This window comes from Nyctibius grandis, chromosome 3 (genome assembly GCF_013368605.1).
Source record: "Nyctibius grandis isolate bNycGra1 chromosome 3, bNycGra1.pri, whole genome shotgun sequence".
NCBI classification, from domain to species: Eukaryota; Metazoa; Chordata; class Aves; order Nyctibiiformes; family Nyctibiidae; genus Nyctibius; species Nyctibius grandis.
The window spans coordinates 11658500-11678458 of NC_090660.1; the positions used below are offsets into that span (position 1 = coordinate 11658500).

General features: G+C 42.6%; 1 protein-coding gene across 1 annotated transcript in view; it reads right to left on the reverse strand.

The window, feature by feature from the left end:
* Positions 1-19959, reverse strand: part of PHACTR1 (phosphatase and actin regulator 1) — a 320783-nt gene that overhangs the window by 61040 nt on the left and 239784 nt on the right. The window contains exons 5-6 of the mRNA XM_068396426.1: positions 13858-13938; positions 6572-6757 (exon numbers count right to left, since the gene is read on the reverse strand). Of these exons, the coding sequence (XP_068252527.1) occupies positions 6572-6757; positions 13858-13938 (267 nt within the window). The remainder of the gene's footprint in view (positions 1-6571; positions 6758-13857; positions 13939-19959) is intronic.

Here is a 19959-nt window from a genome sequence, read left to right on the forward strand (position 1 = left end):
GATTATAAGGAAAACATTTTCCCTCATGAGAAGAGCCAAACTGTGGAACAGGTTTGCCCAGACAGGTTGTGCAGCTGGCATCCTTTGAAGTTTTCAAGACCCAGCTGGACAAAGCTCTGAGCAACCTGGTCTGATCCTGTAGCTGGCCCTGCTTTGAGCAGGAGGTTGGACTAGAGACTTGCTGAGGCTCCTTCCCACCTGAATGACCTTATACTATGACCTTTGCTGTAATATATATAAGTAATACAACCCATCATAAAGTTAATGAGTTACTCTTTAAATACCATCCGAGTAATTAATTCTGTAAAGTAATGTGCAAAAAAACCCACGCAAAAGCCAGCATGGCCTGTTGAGGGAGCTCCATAGTGGAAATGAGGTGATGTGCCCGATATTTGCTGGCAGCATTTGGACAAGTAGCTTTTACTTTTTCAGGTCTTCTCTCCGGGAATCACTTCTGCCTGAACACTGGGAGTCTCTTCTCTTCTTTCAATGAGTTTTTTTGAGCAGATTCATAAAAACATGTTAAAAACTGTTCTCAAGGATTTGCCATGCATCTCCTGCTGACTACAGCAAGATCTGCAGCCATGTCTTCAGGGAAGATTCGAGACAGAAATTCTTTGCTGTTCTTCTGCACCATGTACGCATCCGAGGTTCAAGCTGAATTTGGAGAATACAAGCAAAGCATGCTTAGCCTAAAGGTTGAAAAGTACAGCTCTGCATGGATTTCCATGCAGAGCCTTGAAGAGGGTTTCAAAGATGAGATTTCCTGCTGCATATGTGTGCTACGTACTCCTCTCTAGGTAGCAGTAGGCAGAGGAAGTATGGAGTGAGTAACTGCATCAGGGTCCAGTTTCCCGAGAGAGCCCAGGGGTGCTGGTGAAGGAGAGCTGCTTTTGCTCTGCTGCATCTCCCTCAAGCACACAGTGAAAAGAGAATTGTCCATTGACCCCCCATGAATGTAACCTGTCTTCATGAACGTAGCCTGCCAGGGCAGGCGGCAGGAGTTAACATCACAGAGTAGGAAGCTTGTGGATAATGTCTTGGGCTCATCTATAGAGAAGCCTTCTGAGACACGTCACTGTTGGGTTATAAAATACTGCAGAGAATAGTTATTGGATAAATTGTAGTTGCAAATACATTTATAATGCTGTAACTAACAATCAGCTGTGTTGTGGCAATGCAGCAGGACACCAGGCATCCATGTTCTCACACTGTGTCCCTGGCTTGTCTCCATTATCAGAAGTAACTTTTGGGGACTTGTAACATTTCCTACCCTGTTAAATGTTTGCCTCTAATTATGAATTAGCTCTTACACTACAGAGACATAACTAGAAGGCCCGATATCAGAACTAAAAATGTGCTATGCCTACCTTTAAAACTTTGACTGAAGAAAGCAAGAGAATGCAAAAGGTTTTTCAAAGCTTAAATACAATAGCTGAGTGGCCAGATACAACCAAGGCTACACCCTGGTGTAATATTAGGCTAACTTTAGGTTCAAATACATTCAGGTGTTGCTGAGATCCCAGCTTGGTGGCATATATTTTGTTTTCTGATGTTTTAGGGGACTTTATGGGTTACTGGTGATTCAGTTGTTTGAATGGAAAATATCTAATTAATTTCAGAAAACATTATTTGTGCTAGTGAGAAGTAACAGCTTAATGAATCAAGATCAAAAGGAGCTTTACACCAATGGGGTATGTTGTCTATCATATCAGATATGACCAGTCTTCTTGTCACTTTTGGCCATTAAAGATTTTATGATAATCTGGGGACTTTATCTCAGCGGTCCAATTAAATTTGATCCCAGGTGATTATTTCAGTTCCTCCTACATTTTCAATGAAGTAAGGGGGATGCAAGTGTTGTCCTAAATGCCTTGGTTCTGCATGTGGATATTGGAGAACTAAAATGATGAAAGAAATTCTGTCCGTGAACCTTGTCTAATAATAATATCTGAAAACAAGTAGAAGGCTCACCTGCAGGTAAATGGCCAACAGCAAATGCAGAGCAGTGAAACAATGGTATCAAAACAGTTCAGGCTCATGTTTTTCTCCTAGGGTTGCCCGTCTTCTAGGGCTGCGTGGGCACTTCCACACCCAGTGCTGTGACACAGACGTTCCCCGTGGAGGCAGCATCATCAGGAGCATGGGAGATGGCATGAGGCAAAGTACAGAGCACCTTCTGCAGCGGTGGTGGCACCACTCCCAGTGGCTGCTTTGCAGTCTGCTCTTGGCTCTGTCCCCGTTCCTGCACTGCCCCATCCCCAGTACCTCAGCCTTGAGAAGAAGCTTGCCAAGGTTGTGTGATTTATATTTGCTAGAGGCAATTCTCTCTTCCTGTCACCTTTAAAACAGATTTTTCCTTTTCATTCTCCCCAAAATTAAATGTGCTCTTACATGTTTATTTTAGGCCTGCTCTTTTATGTGCGTTTCTTATTGAGGGAAAGGCCAATCTTTGTCTTGGCACAGGCAGACAGATGTTTGAGATGGTTTACGAATGTTTTCAGAGGTAAGGAATGTTTCTTTTCCATTTCTAGAACCTGTAGCAAGTCCTTTGCCAAACCCTGCAAGTTTGTCTTCCCGCCTTTGTTGAAAAACTTTGGGATAAGTTCACAGCAAGAAGGTGGTCAGACTCAAAGGAAGATTTTCTTTCCTCAAGTTTTGTAATTAAAATATTTCTCCCCCTTTTTTTTTGCTGCTGACCACACCTGTAGTGATTTTATAATAAGTTTGTATAAAACATATTTCTATTAAATAGATACACATATGTACACATACATTTATATATATATATATCTAAAGACAGAAGTTAAGAGATGCTTCTGCATTTTCAGATGTGTACCTGAACCCTTCACAAGATCACAACCCCTCACAGTCTTCTTGAACAGAGCTACCAGACCATTAAACCACTGTCACTCTCCATTAGCCATGCCCAGTATGTCTTAATTTGTCCTTCAGGCTCTCACAAAATCTTCAGCAGGAAAATGGGTATGCAACAAGAACAGAAAAGTCTTCACCTTGAATGCCAGAATTCAGATTTTACTTGTTTTCTCACACACAAGCTGAGGATGTCTCTGGAGTAATTAGTAAAAGAATAGCATTAATTCTGCTTCTCACTGATGAGAGTGCTTCATTAGGACTGATTGCTCATTTCCAAAGATTAGACACGGCTAAAATAATTACCAGTGGAGAACACAAAGCACTGAACAACACGTATATCCTTTAGACCACCAAAGTAAATGTACCCTTAAGAATAAGTTTAATACTTTTATTTATAAGGTATGTATAAATGAGGCTTTCAGCTCTACCAGGAATAACCGTCAAATAAATTAGGGCCCTATGACAAAATCTGAATCTCTGTTCCTTTTCCCTGAGGGTTCTACATATGCACATACAAGAGTCTGTCTATATGCACGTACAAGAGTTTACTTAGAACAGGATGACAGACCACTAAAGGCCACCACAAAGTAAGGGAAGTCACAGTTCTGTTTCACTTTCATTGGAAAGTTGTCACCATCAAGCAATTGACTTATGCTGATAGCTCGAGCCCGATTCTACTTCACACAAAATTTCCAGTTGCAAAAAAAAATCACACCAGAAGCCCTCATCCTCTGATTCTTCAGCTATGAAAGGCTTATGAATGAGGGACATTTAGTACCTGAGTTTTTGCCTACGCTATTCTTATTTTTTTTATTTCTTCTGTGTTGGCCTCATTTCTGAGCAGCTTCTTGTAATTGGGACAGAGTGTTACGGGAGATCATAGGAAGCTGGTTTTGTCCTCACCTGAAGCCATTAATACTGCTGCCTGACTTTCCAGGCTGCAGACCTGCCCATTCAGTTTGTAGTACAAAGCACAATATTAACCACTATGCGTAGATTTTGGCAGGCAAGAAAGTAAAGAGATTTCACATAAAATGAACAAAACTATACAGAACAAAAATGTGTGGTCATCCAAACAGAAACATGAAGAGACTACGTAGAGATATGAGAGAAAACCAGAACATGCTCTTTCCGAATGAGCTCTTTCCTGATATAGATCTTAACCCGAATAAAATGGGTATTAACTATCAGGAAAAAAACCTCACCATCTAGAATGTATTAATGTGGACTGAGCATTTCTCACATCAGCCCTGAGAAGATCAGGGCAGCATTAACACAAGAAGATCGACCCAGTGAGAAGACTGGTAGCTGTCCCAGTACAGAGATGCACCACACCTTGTGTTGAACTCAGGATTTTGAGGTGCTGCCTCCTGGGCAGCAGTTGCAATTACAAGCAGACTGTCCAAAAGGTGTAGACAAGCATTTAGGGAACTTTTTTTGGTCTGTGTAAATGTAGCCATCCTTTGCTTTGGTGGACTACATGAGAGACTGAAGAGAGGAGACACACCAATCCTCCTTCCACATGTACCTAGAGCTTTGAATCCCAAAGAGCCTGGACACTTGTGAAAACATCTGGAACACAGAAAAGGAGCCTGTATTGTCTACTGTTGCTAGCTGCCATGCAGTGAGAGATAATCTGCAGCCTGCCCACGGAAGTGGTGGAGTCACCAACCCTGGAGGTATTTAAAAGATGCGTAGATGTGGTGCTTAGGGACAGGGTTTAGTGGTGGACTTGGCAGTGCTACGTTAATGGTTGGACTTGATGATCTTAAAGGTCTTTTCCAACCAAAATGATTCTATAATTCTATGACTCTATAAACTGCAGGACACCAAAATCCTGGTCACTGGGAACTGGAGCTGCCCATCATCATCAGGACTCACCAGTGGGAGGGGAACAGTCAGAGCAGGGGTGGAAAGGGGGAGCAGGTAGGCAGGCAGTGTGAGCAGGGAATCAAAATGGCAAGAAGCCATGGGACAGAATGGTCTGTGTAAGGATCAGGGGGACAAGTAAAAGACAAACATATGGAAAGACAAAGGGTGCATGCGGAGGGACTTGCCCAGAAGGCAGTTGAGGAGAGAAGCAACAAAGGGCAAAAGGAGAAAGCAAAACTTTCCCTTTCCCCTCAGTCCTCACCCTTTTCTCATTAAAGGCATTTAAAGACATCCTAGTATTTTCCTGATACTTCCTTTCCCATCAAAGTACATCCTGCAATTTTTGTGGTGATGGTAAGTCTTGATGAATAAGAGTGAGGAGGGTTAGAAAAGCGGTGGCAGTCTTAGGTATTTACAGCTGAGAGGGGAAGTGCCCTGAAGCAACCTTGATGAAGGTATAGTCTGAAAATGCTTTGTGATCCCTGCCCTAGGTACAACACAGATACGTTACCAGTACACACAACAACATGTGCAAACAGCGTTACAGAAGGAGGAAGGACATTGAGAACCTTGATGTAAGGGCAGATTTTTCCTATAAGGTGGTGCTGAGGGTCCAGGAACACCTACTTACCAGTTAAGTGGCTGGCAATCCTGGCAATAGGTTTAGGAGGCAGGGCAGGGGGCTGTTTGAGGAGGGACAACTGTTTCACTGGGGTGTCCTCAGTGTCTCCAGGGAAAGCGGCAGATTTTTTGGGGGGAAGTAGCAGGACTGGCTTAGCTGTAGGATCTTGGGACAGGAGGACGCCGGGTTCATTGGATGTGGGGCTTTCTTCAGACACTGGAGGACACAACCACATCATAGACGCAACAACGTTACGAGCAAAGCAGCAGTGGATACAGCCGTAGTAAGACAAGAAAAGCAGCGCAGCAATGCAGATTAAGAACGACTAATAGATTTCACTCAAACATCATATAACATAGAAAGGAGGAGAGAAAGAACGAGAGAAAAAGAGAAAGAGTAACATACATCTACACAACAGCTACATTTCCCATTACCTCTGACAGAAGCCAGCTCCCTTATGCCAGGCTGGGACGTATTCCCACATCTTGAACACAAATCAAGTGCCTTAAAATGTCACATCTCAGATGGTCTGTCACCACAGCTTGCTCAGGACCAGATATGTTAGCAGGTGGTCTCTAAACTTATCCTATAAATGTAAAATCACCTCACCAGGCCTACTCCATTTCAAAGAGGCCGCATAGCTGTGCAAGATCATGGATGAACGCTTCTACCAGTCACTTTTCCTCACTTGACCTTCATTCACAACTCTCAGCACTAAGTGATGCAGAAAGAGGAGCTAACCTAGATGTGCAGCATTGCCATCTCTCTGCATGGGTTGGGGAAGAAGCACAGACGGCCTCACCTAGGGCCGGGCAGCTGGCTGTGTTAGCTACTGAAAGCTGCATGGTGTGAACATCACCCAACATCACGCAGCAGGTAAAGGGCATGATGTTGTTCCCTAGGATTTAAAAATGTTGTCAGCTCTCTGCTCTGGAGTTCATTGCTGAGATGTAGCCAGAGAATTAGAAATCTACTCTTCAATGCTGACAAAGTGCAGAAGTAGAGGTTACTTCTTCGCCAAGTCAGTTAAAATTTCTCATGGAGCATCCACGGAGAATCTGTATGCTGTCACCTCCTTCTCCGTCAGAAGACCTTGGTCTTCAACAAGGATTTCTCAGGACTAGATATCAAATATCAGAATTCAGAACCTTGTTTCAAACAGCTTAGAGTATCTACATCATAATGTAAACAAGATGTTACCTGTCCCATCCATGATCTCCGTGGTTGGGAGCACCTCGTATGAACAGGGTTCCCCAGATGCTGGACCTGATTCCAGTTCTGCTAGGGCTGGCAGGGATACCTGGCTGGAGCTCAGCACTTGTCCGGAGCCCAGAGGCTGCCCATTCTCCAAAGCTCCTTCTTCATTTGGTATGGAAAGTTCCCCATCTGTTCATAGTTGGAGGAAAGCAGAATGACAACAGAAGACATAAATAGAAAGAATTTTAAATGAAATCTGCTATCTCCATTAGCTAGCTTGCAAATGAGGAATCTGAACTGAGATCTTGTATGTGTACAGAAGACACAGGGATAAGGATCAAAACAACATGGTTTGTATCTCAAAGCCACAACTTGTGCAGAGCAATTTTTGGAGATGTCTGACTGTGATGTTCTGTACACAACAGTTCCACAGAAGTTTGACAGCATTCCACTTGCGTTAAGGGGTTATTAAGATTTGGGAAAGATCTGTCAAATATCTGTGTTGATCCTTTGCTTACCCTAGGACGGTCATTATGATCCATGGTCTAAGCTGGATGGTTCCTGACCATCTTCCATCCATGGGGCCATGCGGCCCCATCCACGGCCACAAAATCTGTTTTCCCTTTGTCTCTGTTGAAGCCGGGAAGTCAGGAATGAGAATGGGCTGGAAGTGAAGCTATGGAGCTTTCTTAAATAATACTAATATACACAGTATATAACTTATAATATTTTAATAATAATAACAAGAATTATTCTCTTCCCGTACACCAATTTTTATGCTATAAGGGACACAAGGAAAATCACAGAAGTATGTCCCTATTTTACACAGAAATAAAAACATTGCAGCTCCCAGCATCAAGAGTTTAAGTAAGGGAGAGAATAATTTTTATAGTTGCCTGGTGTAAGGTCTTGATACTGGGATATAGCAGATTCCATTTAGAAAGCCTGTTTTAAAAGTTATTAATAATATCTCCTCTATCTGAGCAAAATTTCTGTAACAGCAGCTGGTAGTTTCTTTCCTATCAAATGCCACTTCACATTAGAAATAATAAAGAACAGAAGCGAGGGATCAGATCATGCTCTGTGGTGTCAACCTGCATGATTTTTATCTCAGAACTTGTTAAGCACAGCACTCTGGTACCTGGAGGCAATGACTACATGGATATCTCAATTACAATTTTATAAAGCAAAGTGTTCAGCCCCTATGGTTACAACTGGAAGCCTGAAAATATAACCAGAATGTGACCTGTAAGGCTAAAAAACAGCAGGCAAATAAATGGAGCCTAATTTTATTATGGATTTAAATTATTTTTTTAAGTCAAACTCCAGATTTCATGATCTGGTTCTTGACTTTTGGGCACCTCTGATTAGCTGTATTACTACTCACTGTACCAAGCAGAGATGTACATCATTCAAATGAGTGCACATTTTCCCCTCACAGGGCTAAGATGGGCATAACACTTCGGAAAACAATACTGAAAAGAGAAAATTTTAAGTCTCACTTAAGCATCAGGACAGAGCAATTAACAAGTCTGAAGGTACGTTAGCTGATACGTATTCAGAATCATGTTTCTGCCTTTTAAAGCTTCTCTACAGCGAGTGAAGATGATCTCCTGCTTATTTTGGAATTATTAGGAATACCAAGGTCTTGACTTTCTTGTTTTCATTGGAGGCTTTTTGAAGACCTAGAGAGCTATTATGGTACACAGCCACATCGTACTAGACTGAAACGCGACTCTCGGCTTTCAGAGCAATCAACTGAGCTGGCTAAAGGGTAGCAACATTAATCAAAATTGAAGGTTTTGGCCAATTGTTTGCAGCACAATCTCCTTCTAACTGCTGTGGTCATTACGTACAAACCTGTTTATTTCCCTAGGCAGCAAAAATCAAACAACAGTTCAGCCAGTATTTAAGCTGAATGTTTTTCTACTTAGCCCTTTGGGTGGAAATGCTACGTATTCTGTGCACGCGCTCCCCCTCCCCTCCCCTTCCTCATAAACACACACCTGTACATGTGTTTGGGATAGGGGCTGCTTTTGTCTCAGTTACCTGGTTTCACGAAACAGCGTAACTGTTTCTTATGCAGAGCAACTGTCTCTTGAATGAAAGGCAGTGATTGTGTCCAGCAATATTCATTAATTCAGTGCAGGACTGAATCTGACCGTGACCGTGAGCAGACAAAAAGTATACATGATAAAACCAGTAACATTTAGTTTTTGGAGGGATGCCTGCACATTTTTAATGAAGTGGGATGCCTATTGTAACATGCTGAGCACCTTGAAATCTTAGTCTTAAGTGCACCTTGCACTTCTCAAGGTATATTCAGCATGAGTTAAGAAAGTATCATTCAATGACCCATCAAAGGTTTATGACTGCAAAAAAGTAAAATGTGAGATAAATTTTGGCTTTTACTTTTTGTCATAACAAGAAGTATGACAGCTTTCTGTACTGACAGCATAACCTCTCTCAATCTTCCCTCTGAATATCTCCAAACTTCATATAGACTCTAAAACTTGTCCTTGGATTTGACTGAAATAATCAGACGTGACACAAAATCATGACTGAAATATACACCCTCAATCAGATCTTGCTTAAAGAAGAGCTACATGGGGAGCTGTTCAAGTACAGCAAACAAATCAAAGATGCGGATAAAATAACTTGTAGAGTGAAGAATATCTTAGTGTGAATTAATCCTGGATCAGAGACATGCTTGACAACTAGATATAAAAGGCAAATTACTGATTATTTTTAAAGTACTAAAAGCTATTCTGGTTAGCTGACATACAAACGAAAAGAAACCTGGTAATGCAATTATTACGTATACATGGATGAATCTATTAGTCTTCAGGAATGGCTATGAGTTTAAAGTTAATCTTGCACAGTGATAACATGTCATCTTTTGTTCTCACACTTGCTAAACCCTTTGCTGTGCTTTCACAGAGCCTGCTGCTACTTAGCGGAGAACGACTTTCCCTAAATGCATGAGCTTTGATAATGCCATCTGAGTGTGAATCAGCTGGATCTGGACAGGACCAGAGGGAGTAGCTTGACCTCTGCAGCAACAGGAGCACATGAAGGCTGCTCTCCTGTTATGCAGGAGGCTCCGCACACCTGAAGTCACTGAAGAAACAGGACCTCAGAGGAAATTCTCTGATGCAGAGGACTCTGCCCAGACACTTTGATTCACCTTGGCATGTGAAAATAACAGCACGGGGTGAAGGCCCAGAAATGCACAGATGATAGGTTCAAAACATGTGGCCCCTAAGCATGGTTTGTACTCCTGAACTCCCCTGCCACTTCCACTTTCAGGTACTTTTTATAAACTGCCTGGTGCGAAGCAGCCCATAGTGCATCATGCTGACTGGTACAGACCCGTCCTTTTGTTGTTTCTTTACGTTGGAGCTCTGCCTACCGTCTCACTGTGTCTTTTAACTCTGAACACCTTGAACTAGGGAACTTCTTGCATGTCTGAAAAGTGCCATGCTCACACGCTCCTTCCACAGACAAACGGCTAAGGAAGTCAAAATGATGAGGAAAGTTCAAAATCCTGGGTTTTTTTCCACTTTGGGTTGTCTCCTTCAGTACTTGCCTGCTCTCAAGTAAGACTGTCTCAAGCATTCTCGATGGCAAAGGCTAGGAAGGGCAGAGAAAAATTCATGTCCTTCTCTGCGATGGCCCCCATGGGCTAGGGGATGGAAAACTGAGTGTTCTTCCACGAGGTCAAGACCTGTCCCCGGGGCCGTTTCCTAGCCTTGGTGGCTATCTTAGCACCGTGGCTAGGATCCTCTTGACTTCAGTCTCTAAGCAGATCCCCGATTTTGTGGGATCCTGTGGAGTTTGAGACAGGCTGACAGATGGATGTCCACCCTGCTTCTGAAGGAGTTAAAATCCTTTCAACATATTGAAACTGCAGCACAACTGGCTCTCCAGTGGCTGCTATGCCTTCCTCCTTGCTCCATTACCAAAGCCACTTCTTCAGACTTACGCTCACATACTGCCACAAAACCTGCCTTAGCACATAAGTGTAACATTTCCAAATCCTGTCAGGATTTAGGTAACCTGAAATTTGTGTCTAAATCCATAATTTTGATTAGACAGAGAGTACAAAAATACAAAAGTATAAAAGATGAAGACTGCCCATGCTTCCTTGCAGAACCATTGCACCATCGTCTCTGAAGCAAGCAATCAGTACACACTCATATTGAGAAACTACTCACTACAGGCAATTTCATCTCTGTTCAGGTAAAAGAAGAGGTATCAAAATACTACAAGTAGATTTAATTCTTTGACTGGCACCATGGAACAGTGGGTAATTCTAAAGACAGATGCTTTTGGGACGGTTACACCTTCATGTGAAAATCAAAGCTGTTTATGTATTTGTGGAAGCAATGGTATAGCAAAACTGTGAGTTATTCTAAATGCTGTGGTATGTTCTGAGTTGTAGGTGGAAGCTGTATTTTTAACCTCTCGGCACTGCCGGCCCACAAACTATTAGAACAGCAGGTGCCTCATCAGATACTTATTCAACTTACTATTTTTCCAAAAGTACACAGTATTTGAAAAAATTACCACCTTTGCCTACATTTTTAGAAGCCTCAAGTCACAGAACCCTGGAAATGGAAGATGACAGAAACCGATTCGGTCATGAGTCTGGCCCTTGCCAAGAAAAGAGCTCTCTGCAGTTCAGTCTGGAGTGGTTTCACTTGACTAGTTAAAGCGTGGGGGTCACTGAAGTGATAAAAGCATTTCTTGTTTCCCAAATATAGCAGCTGGACTGCAGTGATTCTCCCATGTGTGAACACTGTGACTTACTGCGCTCTGCTAACTTTCACCTGCTGGATGACACAAAGTCCTCTCAAAAGCCAGCAAATCCTGAAGCAAACAGGTCAGAGTGCCATTTTATACAGTAGGTGAACAAACTTACTAATTCTGTTTTTCTTCAACATAGAAGATATGATAAAAACAATACTAAGCACACTGCAAGCTCCAAAATTTTTGTTCTTGGGTCAGCCTATCCATATTAAGTTTCCTTTGATCTGTACGGAGTTTTTTAAGAAAGAAAAAGGGAAAATTACTCCCGCACAGGCTGATTCTCTCTGCTTTGTCCACCTCTTAGGAAAGGGAGACAAAAAGATTTAACATTATGGCTACACCTATTGTCTGTGCAAGATGCCTCTTGGCATGGAAGGTGATACCATCATCAAATAAAGCCTTCTGCTACGAAGTGCTAAATTCTGCTGTGTTTTCTTGAAGAATGAGACATTACCTAACAGGAATTACAAGGAAAATGTTACTTCCACTTAAGGTTCGCAGAGAGATATAATATCCTTTATTAGAATTACTCTTGGATTATTACACCACGGAAGGAAATATTGCTCTTGCTCTACAAATCCTGCCTTACTCATATCCTTATACCATCAAAGCAACTTGATCACTGCTACTATACTTGCGTATTACCACTTTCTTCTCTGCCCTGCCTCTTTCTGTCAAGGAGGAGTACCAATTCTTATCTTCTTGTGTTTGCAACCAGCAGGAAATAATGTAGGATACTGAATAAGAAGTCCATCTGGTTTGCATTATAGTTTCCCTTTTAGTGGCACCTGACAGTGAAAAAGTCCAATGTCTCTGCTTTTTGCACTGGAAATAGGATGAAGCAGCATGTGTTTTATACCAGCTTTTTTTTCTGATATTAAAAGATGAAAAATGACTATAAAAAGGAATTAACTTATTTTTTCAGATGAGGACCTCCAGACAGCTTAGCATCTGCTTCACAAGGTGACATAAAAGATTACAAACTACAGCATTATTTGGTGAACAGGGAAAGCTGCAACACTTTGGTAGCCATGTGGAGGGTAGAGTCAGGCTGCACAGGGGATGCCTTTAGGTGTGTGTAGGGATGGGTCAGAAAGCAACTATGTGTGGGATACGAGGCAGGGATGAAGGAGGGCACACCCTGGATGGTGGTGTGACTGAAGGCTGACTTCTGAGCTGGTCGGGGCACTGAATGGGGAGCTACGCCTTGGCCTCCCCTAGGCTGCGACACACTTGGTGTGGCAGCCTGGGCTCCGCCTCGCTGGCCGTGGGGGATGCCTGCCTCATGGCTGCATATCTGATCTGAGTCACACTCCAAAACGTGGAAAACCCAAAGCAGAGAGAAGGGCAAACCATTTGCCAGGAGTTGTTTCTACCCTGAAGTTGCATCTAGGATGACTTCCAAGCCAGCAGGCCATAGCGAGAGCACAGGCAGTGCTAGATCTAAAGGATTAGAAGCATCTAAAATACCTAACAGGTAAAAACTGTAGAACTTAATGACAAGCTGCCTATTTCTTTGGTTTTGCAATATTTTAAATTTTTTTCCACTTAAAAAAATAAACAGTTTGGGTTAGTAAATTTTTAAATAATCTCTCCCAATAAGCTAGACTAAAAAAGTATGCAGCAGATTTAAATGCTCCAGACTTTATGAGGTAGACCCTACTTCTAATATCTGTGAAAGTTTATAACTCCTATTGACTTGTAACAGGTTTTGCACTGGTATTGTTAAAGACTTTTAGACTTTGAATTAATGAGGCTTTAAAGCACATGCATAAGTTATATTGAAATTATGAGGCGACTTTGACATGTCTTTATATAATTTGCTGAATTCATTGCCTTAGTTATTGACAAGAGAAGCAGCAAAACAAATAAAAGCTGCAGTTAAAGACTGACACATATGTAATAGATGTCAAATATGTGTTGTATTACCAGTGTAAAACAATGGTGCTTGTAAAATAACAGTGTTTTGCATAAATAACAGATTACCAACTCAACAAATTAATTATCCTGAACAAGGAATTATTATGTCTTCTGAGCTGTTTCAAGGGAATGTGCACTGTTCTGTGCTTGTCAGTATCCAAAATCTTTAAACATCTCCCTTTTCCACAACAGTTAGTCCCAAAGTGACTCAACCAGACAATGATAACACATGCAGGCACAGACCCACTCCATCTCCCCGCAGCCTGGATGCCTCCCTGTTTTGCAGCGACTGACTCCTGCATGCTGCCATGATTTATATTTCTACTGCTTTACATTTCTGATTAGCTTTCAGTTTTATTTGCTAGGTAACAATCCCATTTATCCAACGGAGAGGGCCAGCCCCTGGTGAAATCAAACAAGGTGTCTGAAGAACTTACTCTGCACAGTCCTACAATTCAGGACTGTATTCCCAGTTCTTAAATGTTACAATAATGTAATATCTGGCCATAAAACTATATGGGATGTCAGTTTAATGTAGTAAAAAGAAGAACACTTACCTTTATCAAAAATTTCTTTCAGCACTCCTCGTTTTATAAGCTCCTCTCTGCTTTGCCTCATTGATATTTTTCTTTCCAAAGCTGTAAGCAAAGGACAAGGGTCAATATAAATAGAAAACAAGGGGAATGATTGTTTTAAAAGGCTCTATGCCTTTTAAGAAATCTGAAAAATGCATTTTCTCCTCTTCAAGCCAGTGGCAAATTATCGTCTCAAAATAAAGGCTACCAGCAGTCCAAAGAATCTGCCTGCTGCTGTAGCGTGGCTGTTATTGAGAGAAATTGTGACAGACTGACCCATTTGAGGGCATGCCTGAGCTCCCACTGCTTAACTTTGACACGACCCAAGCATTGCTGTGGAGAATTAGAGACAGCAAAGGGAGAAAAAGGCAATTACTGCAGAAGCCTGAGAGGGAAAGGTAAGAAATGAGGCAACGCGAAGGATGACGCCAATGAAAGATGTGGCCATGGACTGTCTCCAGGCCATGGAAGAGGACTGGCACCTCCGCTGCCCTGAGGCCAAGGCTTGTTTACCACTAACTTCAGTGAGAGCAGATCAAGGCGTTTAGGACAGTGCAAAAAAAGAGCTGTTTAGTGAAGCCTTCTCCTCCCTGGAGGGGTGTTTTCCTCCCAAAAAGGTGTAAATGAGAGCAAGTCCATGAGAGCCACTACAATTTACACCAGGTCTGAACAGCCTGAGTCCTGTATTGTCTGTTTGGAGACCGTGGTCACTGGGGCGGCGAAATGACAGATAGAAATTTCATGTTTGTTTAGTTCAGCAGTAATTAAAACAATGTCCAATTAACCAAAACACCACAAAGGACATGCATTCAGGCAAAGGGCTGAAAGCCAGCAAGCAAGGGGCGCAAGGAGTGATGTGCAGGAGTGGCTGCGACTGCGCGCGCTCTGCGAGAAACAAGCCTGCGCCTGCCAAAAAAGCAGCACAGTCAAGGGCGAATCGCTTCTGCCATATGCTCCTCTATCAGACCCAGCGCAGATGCATGCACACACAAATGAACTGGGACTTAGCATCTCCAGCCTGCCCAAGGCAGATTTAAAGCAAAAGAGTCTCCGAAACCCTCCCTCCATTCCTGAAAACATGAGGCTGTAACCTTTTCTAGCACTGCTGCATGTTGGCTGCTCCTGCAGGAGCACAGCATACCTGGTGAATTAGCTACGCTTACACACTGCACTCATCCTTGTCAGATATGTATGGCTTAGTATGAACAAGGCCAACTCTGCTTCTCTCTTCCATAGGATAAATTTGGGGTTCCCCATTTTTAAAATCAGTTTTGAACGTGTATTCTTCAGGACAAAGAAGGTCAGTATGTACAGTCAGTAGCTAATAAAAACCCTGGTCTCCCCTAAACACACCCTCTGAACTTCAGCATCGATCAGAATTAATGGCAGGTCCCTTTGCTGAGGCACAAGACCCCATACCCATCAGCCAGCCACACGGTACAGTTTTATTTTTGAGGCTGTTAACGTAACAGCCACAGCATTTTCCAGAGTGCCTTAGCCCCATGTGAAGAAGCGCTTTAGGCACCGCACTGTATTTCAATGAAACTTTAATTTCTAACTTTCTAATATGCTTTTAAAAAGAAATACCCAACAATTAGACTGTGGAGTCATCTTGCAGACTGCTCCCCAACCTGCCTTTTCCCTACACCAAAGGGGCCTTGTTCTGGTACGGGATTTAAAGCTTTTTCCCCGTCCTCCTTAAGAATAGCTGCCCTCAGCCCCTCCAAAAAAAAGCCAAAAACAAGCTACAGAAAACTCCTGAGCTTCCTCCCACCAAAGAAATTGTTAAAACTCTGCCTGACTTTAAAGAGCAATTTGGTGGCACGCAACACCTTTTCCAATAGGTCTGGGAAAGTGTAATTTTCTGTTAGTGTAAGCCACAAACAGCACCCAGTCTGTCTGAGCTTGTTCTTCAGTGGGAAATCAAGTTGGGTGAAACAGCAGTAAAGCAGCAGCTGCTGCATATAGACAGCAGCACTGCTCACAAAGCAAAGACACGGGCAAACACTGCTATTTCTGTACTTCACCTTAAACGGCTAAGTAACAGATTCACAGTTTACACACAAATTCACTGGCACCCACCTGGGTTCACCATCTCACCCTCCTGCCTATCCAACAGCTGGCTACGCAAGGTAAGAGCATTACTACTGACTTCATGGCTAGGAAGTCGCATCACATTATTAAAGCAACACGGTAATTTTGTGTAATTACCATGTAAGAAACATGGTAATTTTGTGGATTGGAGTTAAGGTTTTTGGGGGACTGACTGCTACAGAGGGCTAGCAGGACATTTTGAAGAAGTGTACAAGTGCCTTTCCCAAAGAAATGGCTGGGCGAGACACTTAAGTATTGACCAAGGCTTCTCAAAGTCATGGACTATATTTGCAGTCTAGCAGAATTTTGAAGATAGAATATATTTTTGGAAGATATAGGTTTTTCAGATACTCCCTTTTAGTTGTAATCCTCTTCTGCTCGAGAATGAAAAAAAAATCCCTTCCAGTTTGAAGCCCAGACTAAAACAATTTTTTCAGTTTCCAAATCCTTTCTAAGTAGGTACAGGACTTAAAGCATTAATCATTTTCCTGCTAAGCCAGTTTAATTAATAAGATATTTAGAGGAAAGGCATGCTGGGCTAAGAGCAGCACTGAATGATAATAACAGATGTTACACTAAAACTATGGAACATGCTGCCTGCCTTTAATACAAATCTTTTTCCCAAACAAGTCTCGTACATTTAACTGCATAAACTGCTATGCTACTGCTGGATCAGGTGGAAAAAAAATCACAAGTGCTTAGATGCAGAACTCATTAGGATCTAACAGCCTGAACAATGAAATGTTTCACTTGGTCTGGATTTCTCCGGCAAAGATTGCCTGTTCTTGTAGGAAGGATTTTCTTTTCAAGCAGAAAGCTGATACAGAATAAATTCATTCACTCTCCACTGAGAAGTGATCCATTCACAGCAAAGGATAAATAAAAACCTCTGAATTAATCCTTGATTCACGAGAACCTTGTAAATTCTGTGATGGGGAAAAATGAAATGTAATTAATATTTAACAAAAGAGGTATTACTGCACTGGCAATTTTCCTTGGTGATTACTCTCGTTTTGTTCATTTGTACAATCTTCTAGGAGATTAGAAATAAGCATTAAGCCCTCTTTATGGGGTCTACTTAGGCTGGAAACTGTTTTTCTTAACAAATTTGTCTATTCTCCAAGAAACTCTCAGTTACTGGTTTACAGAAATGAGCATATGTGTATTATGGTGTAAGCGTCCAGATTTTGCAAGTGTGCTCTGCAGTATGCTGGGTTTTTTAAGCCCTGATGAAGACACAGTGGGAAATGTTTTTATTAATGTTTCTGAGCTGGTGTTCTTGAACTCGTCCCTCAGGAGCAGCACCCCTCCGCTGTTCAAGCAGAGCTTTTCTCTGCGGCAGACCCATTAAGATCTGCAAAGCCTTGACAGGGTCAGGGAGGATTTCCTGCCCCTCCGCTCTGGAAATCAAGTACAGTTTTGTCTTTATTCCTTTAATAAGCCATTGTGCTCTGTGGTGGCAGTGATTGTGGGCTGCTCCTCCAGCTGAGAAGGTGAAGCTTGCCGCTGCCTCTGTGCCAAGGGCTTCTGCTGCTCCATTAATCTGCCAAAGAGGCATTTACGTAGCCAGGATGTGTAACCTTTCTGTCCCTCTCATCCTTCCCTCCAAGGTCAAAACATCTCAGATGAACTTTTCCAACCTGCATCTATATTAGAATAAACCGGTCCCCTTTGCATAACTTGTCATGTTGCTGCTTAAACCAAGGGGTGGACTAAACAAACAAGTCCTGCCCTTTCTTCTCATCTGACATCCCTCATGAAATCCTTGTCTCTAAATTGTAGAGACATGGACTTGATGGATGGGCCACTTGGTGGATAAGGAATTGGCTGGATGGTCACACTCAAAGAGTTACGGTCAATGGCTCAATGTCCAAGTGGAGACCAGTGATGAGTGGCGTTCCTCAGGGGTCAGTATTGGGACCAGTGCTGTTTAACATCTTTGTCAGCAACATGGACGGTGGGATTGAGTGCACCCTCAGCAAGTTTGCCGACGACACCAAGCTGTGTGGTGCAGTTGATACACTGGAGGGAAGGGATGTCATCCACAGGGACCTTGACCGGCTTGAGAGCTGGGCCTGTGCGAACCATGTGAAGTTCAACAAGGCCAAGTGCAAGGTCCTGCACATGGGTCGGCGCAATTCCAAGCACAAATGCAGGCTGGGCAGAGAATGGATTGAGAGCAGCCCTGAGGAGAAGGACTTGGGGGTGATGACTGATGAAAAGCTCAACATGAGCTGGCAATGTGCGCTTGCAGCCCAGAAGACCAACCATATCCTGGGCTGCATCAAAAGCAGCGTGGCCAGCAGGTCAAGGGAGGTGATTCTGCCCCTCTACTCCACTCTTGTGAGACCCCATCTGGAGTACTGAGTCCAGCTCTGGGAGCCCCAACGTAAGAAGAACCAAAACTAAACATCAGTCTGTGCCAGCCAGTCGAATCTTAATCTCACTTTTTTTCTGATGTTGCCCTTGGCCTTTGTCTTAAAAAGCACTGGGGGTTGCTGTGCTATATGTAAAGGGCAAGTGTCATGAGGATGGAGCCAGGCTCTTCTCAGTGACATCCATTGACAGGACAAGGGGCAACGGGTGCAAGCTGGAACACAGGAGGTTCCACATAAATATGAGGAAAAACTTCTTTACAGTGAGGGTAACTGAACACTGGAACAGGCTGCCCAGAGAGGTTGTGGAGTCTCCTCCTCTGGAGACATTCAAAACCCACCTGGACGTGTTCCTGTGTGACATGATCTAGGTAATCCTGCTCCGGCAGGGGGATTGGACTAGAAGATCTTTCGAGGTCCCTTCCAATCCCTAACATTCTGTGATTCTGTGTGTGATTCTGTGCATGAATTCTTCCTTTCAAAGGCCACTAGAATTTTCATGATGATTTTAGGAAGCAAAGGTCATTATAGGAACAGAACTCAGAGCAGAAACTTTCTGGTGCATCAATATTTGGATTCAATAGGTAGAAATTTGCTTTGCTAATAATTCAGATCTGAATAATTAGAAACAAATAAACCAATTGCTTTGCACAGTGTTAAGATAAACAACCATCAATATTTCCTTTAGACTTGTAAGGAAGGAGAGATTTTCAGATGTGATGGATTATGTATCAAAACATGTTACATCATCTTGAAACTCTTCCAACTATGTAGGCCTTCTTGATAATCAAATGGAGCAGGATTCATCTGATACAAATTTTTACATTTGGGCTTCTGCCTCTGAGTTGGCCTCTCTGAGTTGGCCTCCTTATATATTAAGAGCAAGTCTTGGGTGTGATTGACCTCAGCCTAATGTAAGCATCTAAAACAGGCTGAACTGCACCTTGGAAGTGGCTGTGAGCCTTTACCGACCGTAAAGGAAGGTAAGGGTGAGTAGCTGAGATAAAGATGCATAAAATTAGGGCTGAATCCACTCCTGAAATCAGAACTGACTGAAGAGGGTAGTTTTAAGAAAAGAAATGCTGCAGTAGATGTAAGTCTCAGATGGAGCTGAGGAAAATGTAGATGTGTCAGCTCACACAGAGCTCCATTGATTTTGGAATTGTTTCAATAGCTGTGGCATGACACCCAGCATCGCTGCTGTGAGCTGGGGGTTTGACCAATGCCAAAGCATAGCTTGGTTGAAATAACTGTTTTGCTTTGCTCAGTGCTAAATATGAATTTTGCTTGGCTTCAAACACTCAGAAGTCTCTTGAAGCCTGAGGGAAGAAAAAGTATCCCAACAGGTTTCTGAATCTTTGAGATTTAAAGTTCTTTACAGAAGTTTTGGGTCTCTCTAATCTCAGCCTGGGTTTTCCTGTAACAGTACCATCTACCCAATCTGATTTAGACAGATTACTACCTAGAAAGGATCAGGAGCCCCTTTTTGTCTGTGATGTTCGCCCACGACTTGTGTTGGTGTAGCCTAGCACTCCTATGAGATTACAAAATAAGTGAACATCAGTGGGGAAAGATGCGTGGGTACTAAAAGTTAAGCTTGATTTAAAATAAAATG